Below are 8519 nucleotides of genomic sequence, written 5' to 3'. Positions count from 1 at the left end.
AAGGCAAATGGTGGCTACTTTGAATAATCTCACATCTCAAATATATTTTGATTTGTTTAACACTTTACTACGTGTTTCCATATGTGTTATTTCATAGTTTTAATGTCTTCACTATTATTCTACAAAGTAGAAAATAGTACAAATAAAGAAAAACCCTTGAATGAGTAGGTACTGGGAAAAGGGTGCAGAATTGGAACAATTTCAAATCAAATGTACTGCCCCCTACCTGTGTAGAGAGGACTAGTCTCCATGATCTTGGGGCTTCGACAAACTTCAAAGTAAAGTAAGGAAATGAAATTCAAAAGTTTTTTTTTCTCTCTGTGGGGATGTGTTTTTTCATGTTCAGAAACATCTGTCCTTCCCTTGAGATATTTTGCTCTTTCTGCATGGAAACATGCCCCAGGGGAAAACTTCCTTGAGTTGTGTTCCATAAATATGGTCCCCGATTTGTTGATTACAGCATTATGATGCAATTTGTTAAGTTACTACTTGGTCTGAAAAAAAGCACACAGGAAAACTATCATTTACTGCCGACTATGTGGAGGAAATATGATATGGAGGTTTTCTGCTTTGTCTTTGAGGACATTCTTCTGTGTTTCTATGACATCATTGATCAGGCTTGACAAGTTGTTTGACAGTTACAATTCCCACTTTCTGTGTAAAGATATTTGACAGAAAAGCATCAGATTATCTCAGTAAGAGAATGCACAATATCTTAAACGGACACTACTCTCGATGTAGTAATGCTCAGACGCACTTTATTTGGATAGTCCCAAAAAGTCAATTCTCTACAGATGGTCATTTTTAGATTTTTTTATTTAACCAGGTAAGTCAGTTAAGAAGAAATTCTTATTTACAATGACGGCCTTTCCTGGCCAAACCCTAACTTGGACAACACTGGGCTAATTGTGCTCCGCCCTATGGGTCTCCCAATCACGGCCTGTTGTGATACAGCCTGGAATCGAACCAGGGTCTGTAGTGACGCCTCTAGCACTGACATGCAGTGCCTTAGACCGCTGCGCCACTCGGGCGCCCTAAAAATAGTTTGTTGAAAGTATCTGTTGATTAGCAACTGCCTCAGATGGTTAGGGCTAGGTTTAGAATAAGGGTTAGGGTAAGTGTTAAGTTTAGGGCTAGGATAAGGTTTTGGTTAGTAGTTGAAGCGTTACTAATAGCTTGTAGACCGTCTGTAGAGCGTCTACAGATGGACTATCCAAATAAAGTATTACCCATCCAACAAACATATCACCCACACATTGAATGAGAGAGAATGACCGAGTGCTTCTGTTTGGCTGGGTCTGCCTTTTACGACATTCCTGAACCGGCACAAGCAGGTTTTCCTCCAGGGAGGAATGTTTGTTCTCTGGGCCTGTGGGGAGACTCCTGCTTCCACTGCTCCTGATTCTCTTCCCGCTTCTTCTACCCACTGCTTCCTGAAGCTCAGAGAGACATCTGGGAGAGAGACGGAGACCATGGCTTTCCACAACCTCTGTCTGCAGGTTCTACTGCTAACGGTCTTCCTCTCCTATTGCGCTCACTCAGGTAAAAACCCTTCCGTCACTCACATTCATATTGTACATTTGTGATTGAGTGTACTCACAGACCCATCACATGTATACTGTAAATTTGCAGGTTGATGCATTCAAATGTCATAGTATGTTGCCACGTGCCAAAATTGTTACGCAGAATAGAGATTTTCGAAAAGGGGGCCTGCACGCCTGTCTCAACATTTTCCCCATCTCACTATTTCTCGAAATGGCTGAGATCGGCCAAGACTGGATTTTTCTTCTCCTTGAGGACAAGTGTGACATCTGATTTTGAAAGAGTTCAGTGGCTATTCTATCCGCCTTGTAGCCACCACCTTGGATGCTCTGTAGGAAGCTGTGATTTTTGAAGCTCACCGGGAGAAAGAATAATGGTTAGAAGAGAGAGGGAGATAAAAAGGAGAGGTAAAACCAAGAGAATAGCAAGAGGGAGGGAGAGTTTAAAAAAAAGGGAGGGGGAGAAAGAGATGGATTGAAGTATTTGTGTGTGGAGGACAAAAGGAGGTCAAACCAAACCACAGCTCCTGGAGGAAGGATTTCACACCCTCGTGTCACATTGTTTGTCCGTGAATATCACCCTCCTACCGTCTACTGTCTGCTAGCTAGAGGAAGAAGGTCTCTGCTCACTACCTCTCTAACCGGCCATCAAACCACACCACACTGCATTTAAAGAACTCCATTTATACAACACGTCCATGACCCTTTACACTTGTGGGAATGGGCCTGTATGGATAGGGCTACATTGAAATGTTTCTGACAGAATAAATATGCAAAGCCTATGCATAACCATGGTAACAATTGAAAGGGAACCGTTTGGAGATAATGGGAACATGATTAGACCAAAGTTGGGCACATCTGACATAAGACTGAATCCAAAACACTGTTGATTTTATGTCCATTTTATTGTACTTTTCCCCACATTTGTTGAAAACGAAATCCGAAAATACTCTGGATATATTCTGTAACATGATGATAATGTTCCTGGAGAATTTGGGGTAGGTACAACCATTTAAAGACAAAACCATTTAAATGGTTTGAGTGCGAGGTCTAACAGGTTCCTAAGCAATTTCAATGCACTTTTATGACTCAAAGAAGAGTCTTCAATTATATGTTGTTTTTTTAAAGCTGTGCCATTGAGGAACTACAGCAAAGCATAGTTTTAGTTGTTTCGTTTGGAACACAACCCTGCAATCACACAATTACCGTTGTTGCTTACGCAATCCTCAAACGATCCTTACACAATTTGGGCCAGGTGGGCATGATTTAAAAGTGTGTTCTATTGCCAACATGACGAGCTAAATTATCAAATATAATCATTACAGTGTTAGGCTTTCACAGGGCAATTCAGAGAAACAGAATTGTGGTGCGCATTGAAAGGAGTCAAGAGTGCATTCGGTGGGTGAGGTTACAATGGCAAATGTTCTTCAAAATAAACAAACATGCTCACCGCCCAAAAACATCCAGCCAACTTGACACAACTGTGGGAAGCATAGGAGTCAATATGGGAGTCATGTAGAGTCCACGCTCCGACGAATGGAGGCTGTTCTGAGGCCGAAAGGGGGTGCAACTCAATACAAATATGTTGTACGCTCAGCGTACGTCTTTCGTAATAGTGATATAACAGTTAATACAAACTGATGCAATGTTTAGATCAAGTACAATATATCTGCTTTTCTTTATTTAACCTCTTTTGTCTGTGCGTCTCCAACAGATGGCACAGCGGAGAACAAGCTCCACAGACTACTGAAGAAAAGAGATGGTAATATGGTTTATGGCTGTTTCTCATTAGAAACATCTCACAGCTGAGGCTACACACACACTGACTACACTGAGCCACACTACATCCACATACGTCATACACACCAGGAAAACAATTCACCTTTTTCACTCGTTTAGTTAAAGGTTCAATAAAAATGTTTTAAAAAATAACTTTATCGACAATCCACCTCAGGTGGTAAAGTTTTCACACTTGTCTAGCTTGGAATAGCCCTGTCAAGTTCAGACAGACCTCCACACACGCAGTCCTCTGTGGGATCCGTGTCTGGATTTGATAAGTGACAGTTTCAGATGATGATGCCTTTATGAGTCTTATAAATAATCTAAAGACACCCGTTGATATTTATAGAGTGTCGCTGATGCAGCCTTAGGCTCCTCTCCTGTCTGTCCTGGCTACTGCTAGTCGGTCAGAACCACTCTGTCTCTCAGTCACTGACAGCTCCCCTGCTCCCTGCACACTTCCCCCTGCCTCTGACCCTGCTGTGGGCAAACAGGTGTGCTTATTGACTTCTTTACATCCGCAACCTGTCCCTTAACCTCTCCTGCCTGTATTTCCGTAGTGGGCGGAGGTACGAAGCCTGCGGGGGTGGCGGTGACCCCCTCCAAGGCCAAAGAGTTCCTGACCTCCCTACGGAGGCCCAAGAGGAACATCTGGGACCGCAGCAGGCCAGATGTGCAGCAATGGATCATGCAGTTTATGCACATGGGTTATGACGAGGCGGTAGGTGCACTGCACACTGCGGCCTTCACAATGCACTGCACTCTGCACACACAGATGCTTTACCAATTGGTCAGTAAAACATTCCTGCAGTCCTTACAGTAATCCGATCTAGTAAACTACAACTGCATCTTATACTATCATGTATTATAAACTGGGTGGTTTGAGCCCTGAATGCTGATTGGCTGACAGCCGTGTTATATCAGACCGTATACCACGTGTATGACAGAACATTTATTTTTACTGCTCTAATTACGTTGGTAACCAGTTTATAATACCAATAAGGCACCTCGGTTGTTTGTGGTATCTGACCAATATACCATGGCTAAGGGCTGTATCCAGGTACGACGGAAGAACTGCCGCTAGCCGTGGTGTATAGGCCATATACCACACCCCTCATGCCTTATTACTTAAATATACAATTCCATGTGATATTACAAATAACTGACTTACAGGAAGAATGTAGAGCACAGTGCAAGCACATTCCTATTATGTTCCTAATTATGTTCCTTCTACCTTTAATCTAATCTGAATTATTTCCCTTTAATATGGTTATAGAACCTCTGATTATTTTTCCATCCTTGTATAAGTCCCATGGTGGCATTTACAGGAATGATAGGTGAACATATGAAAAGGTCAGTCTTTGTGTTTGCTTCAGACTCATGGAGGCTGTACAGACACATGACTTCCCGTCTACAGCAATGTGTTAGCAACATAAAGCAACCACTCCGCCATCCAGACAGTTCTATTAGAAAGTGTGTGTGTGTGTGTGTGTGTGTGTGTGTGTAACCTCTCTCCACTGTCCAGACAGCTCTATTATAAGGTGTGTGTTGATATTCTTTATAACCGTTAGCGAGGCTGTGTGATTGGGTTAATGTCGGTATCTGTGACACCTGTCTCCAAGCGGGCTCAGCAGCTGCCCCCGTGTGTGTGTGTGTGTGCGTGTGTCAGTTCATCCCAGCTCCAACATCAGTCGATGAGGGGCCATAATATTATTCTCACATCTGCGGCCATCGTCCAACAGTGACAGACCTGTCCAAACCGTCTCGCCACATAAAGCCCCCTGACTTCAGAAATGCCTAATAGAAAACGTGTCAGTTAATTATTCAAGACGAACGTGAGGTTGCCCTCTAACGCCAGTCATACTCCAGCTCAGACACACCGTCCCTTCCAAAACCTCATCTATTTAAACATGTTTACACTACTTTAGGCTGATTTCCCACTGGTGTCATACCTTATATACTCTACCGTTCAAAAGTTTGGGGTCACTTAGAAATGTCCTTGCTTTTGAATGAAAAGCACGTTTTTTGTCCATTAAAATAACATCAAATTGATCAGAAACACAGTGTAGACATTATTAATGTTGTAAATGACTATTGTAGCTGGAAACGGCAGATTTTTTTATGGAATATCTACTACATACAGTAGGCGTACAGAGGCCCATTATCAGCAACCATCACTCCTGTGTTCCAATGGCATGTTGTGTTAGCTAATCCAAGTTTAGTATTTTTAAAGGCTAATTGATCATTAGAAAACCATATTTGGAGTTATGTTAGCACAGCTGAAAACTGTTGTTCTGATTAAAGAAGCAATAAAACTGGCCTTCTTTAGACTAGTTGAGTATCTGGAGCATCAGCATTTGTGGGTTCGATTACAGGCTCAAAATGTCCAGAAACAAAGGAATTTCTTCTGAAACTTGTCAGTCTATTCTTGTTCTGAGAAATGAAGGCTATTCCATGTGAGAAATTGCCAAGAAACTGAAGATCTCGTACAACGCTGTGTACTATTCCCTTCACAGAACAGCGCAAACTGGCTCTAACCAGAATAGAAAGAAGAGTGGGAGGCCCCAGTGCACAACTGAGCAAGAGGACAAGTACATTAGAGTGTCTAGTTTGAGAAACAGACACCTCACAAATCCTCAACTGGCAGCTTCATTAAATAGTACCCACAAAACACCAGTCTCAACGTCAAGAGGCGACTGAGAAAAAGCCATATCTCAGACTGGACAATAAAAATAAAAGATTAAGATGGCCAAGTGTACACAGACACTGGACAGAGGAACTCTGCCTAGAAGGCCAGCATCCCGGAGTCTCCTCTTCACTGTTGACGTTGAGTACTATTTAATGAAGCTGACAGTTGAGGACTTATGAGGCGTCTAGCACAACATGCCATTGGAACACAGGAGTGATGGTTGCTGATAATGGGCCTCTGTACGCCTATCTAGATATTCCATTAAAAATCTGCCGTTTCCAGCTACAATAGCCATTTACAACATTAACAATGTCTACACTGTATTTCTGATCAATTTGATGTCATTTTAATGGATAAAACATGTGCTGTTATTTAAAAAACAAGGATATATCTAAGTGACCCCAAACTTTTGAATGGTAGTATATATATATATATATATATGTGAAAATGCACTCAATGTACTGCAAGTCACTTTGGATCAAAGCATCTGCTATGATCTTATTTCATTGTATCTCCAGTTGTCCTTGAGATGGATCTCTCCAACTACAACTGTCACACAAATACACACACTACCTCTTCTAATACCTTGTCTAATCACTCTCATTCAAACAAGTTCACGAGTCTTCTAGCTTGATTTCATTAACGTTTAATCTCTTGCTGTCCATCCATCCCACAGAGGCTTGAGACTGACCTGTCCTACTGGATGGACCTGGCCCGGTCGTCAGACCAAGGTCGCCAGCACCATTATGACGAGAATGCTCCCTTCGGGCCCCAGGACCCCGATTCCTACAGACACGGCGCCAATGTCAATTATGACTACTATTAATTGGCCCACTGTGATTTACTCAGCTTCTCTGTCTCAACATAAAAATCACATGAGCGTAAAGGGATAGTTCTGATATTTTACATATTAAGATATGTGTTCCCTTCCTGAAGACTACTTCAAAGGAAGGAAACAAATATGTTATGTAAAATCGCTGAACTGTCCCAATCACATAAGTGCTTCTCTCTTCTGCAACTTATCCCTCTGATGCTATTCTGCACACCTACAGTAATGTAGCCTTCTCTGTAATGCAAGAAATAGAGCTAAGACATGCTTGTCCGAGACTATGGATTGGGTTTCACTGTCTCTACATTGTATCCTTTGCTGTCTGGGAGATTGAGACCTGCTGATGTACATGCTGTGATGGGACCCACAATGCATTGGGTTGATCTGTCTGAATAACTAAATAAAGACAGTCAAAACCTTTAATAATTCATGACTCTTGTACATGTTGTGTCCAGTGTGGTGAACCAGCAGACCGTACAGATACAGGCAGTACCTCAACCAGGCTGTAGATTGGATGCCAATCTATCACAAAACATTGTGGTGACATAATGGCAAACGGGGGGCGACACAGCAAGCTGACGAGATGGCGGCACCAACCACAGTCAACAGTTTAATGGAAGAAAAAGAGAAGAGAAACTAGGGAGTGAGTGCTATCCCTTCTAACCTGTGGTTTGTCCCACTGAGTTAGTGCTATCCGGGATCCTTGGGATGTCCCTACCCTAAACCCTTACACAACCCTACCCTAAACCCTAACACAACCCTAACCTTAACCCTTACCGTAACCATTTATAACATGTCAACTTCATTGTTGAGTTGGGACCTCCCAAGGTTCCCAGATAGCACTGACCGATTGGGACGGTTTCTGCTACTATTGTGTAATTAAAGTGTGTTGTATTTGAGTTGTTTGAGTTGCTCCCTGTGATAGGGCTGCCTTATACAACTGTCAAACAGGGGAGTAAAGTTCTGAGCCATATGTTATTGCTTTCAGATCCCAAGCTTACATCTCATAAGTTATCCTAACCTGCTACGAAAAGTCATTTCTGAAATAAGCTGTATACCATCTTGTCAAAACTACATCTCTGTCAACACTACACCACTCCCTGCTCACCACATTGACAGAAGCCAGAATATTTCTTCTGAGAATAGCTACACTCACACATCACTGTTTCCCATCTTTCTAATTCACACAAATCAGCCTTATGGCACGCAGCCAGTTAGATTTCCTGCCCCTAATTGATAACACAAACAAGTTGATCTGTCAAAGATTTGAATAATAATGTACATGTGGGTGATAACATCCATACTAATTTCAATGTTTTGATTCCATAAAACACCGTAGTGTCACTTCCACTTATCCTTGTTGGAATGCGCAACATGCGTCTCTGATCCTGCTTCATTCTGCTCCGTGTTGTGTTATTCAGATGTTGTCCAGAGAGGGGCGCTAGAAATCACATATGAGAGATGAGGCCACGTCCAACTGGGAATTATGTTCACAGAGAAACGTTTAGTCTAGTGTGGAAATGTACGTTGTTTACCATGCATTTGATCAGTTAAGGAAAGTAATTGAGCGCAAATATTTACTTTCTCGTATGGTTTGGCTGTGAAGTATTAGTTTAGATGCTGAAGTCTGCATTATTTGGATAAACATACAGATGCCCCAACAGATAAAGGCTATACAAAC

At 42.1% G+C, this 8519-nt stretch overlaps 1 protein-coding gene across 1 annotated transcript; it reads left to right on the top strand.

The window, feature by feature from the left end:
- Positions 1-1406: 1406 nt before the first annotated feature.
- On the top strand, positions 1407-7264 carry LOC135543055 (augurin-A-like). Its single transcript, XM_064970159.1, has 4 exons — positions 1407-1542; positions 3256-3303; positions 3881-4041; positions 6686-7264. The coding sequence occupies exons 1-4, from the start codon at positions 1473-1475 to the stop codon at positions 6833-6835; spliced, it is 429 nt and encodes a 142-aa protein (XP_064826231.1). The 5' UTR covers positions 1407-1472; the 3' UTR covers positions 6836-7264.
- The last annotated feature ends 1255 nt before the right edge of the window (positions 7265-8519 follow it).

This window comes from Oncorhynchus masou, chromosome 7 (assembly GCF_036934945.1).
Source record: "Oncorhynchus masou masou isolate Uvic2021 chromosome 7, UVic_Omas_1.1, whole genome shotgun sequence".
Taxonomy (NCBI): Eukaryota; Metazoa; Chordata; class Actinopteri; order Salmoniformes; family Salmonidae; genus Oncorhynchus; species Oncorhynchus masou.
This window is presented reverse-complemented; position numbering and strand designations above follow the sequence as displayed.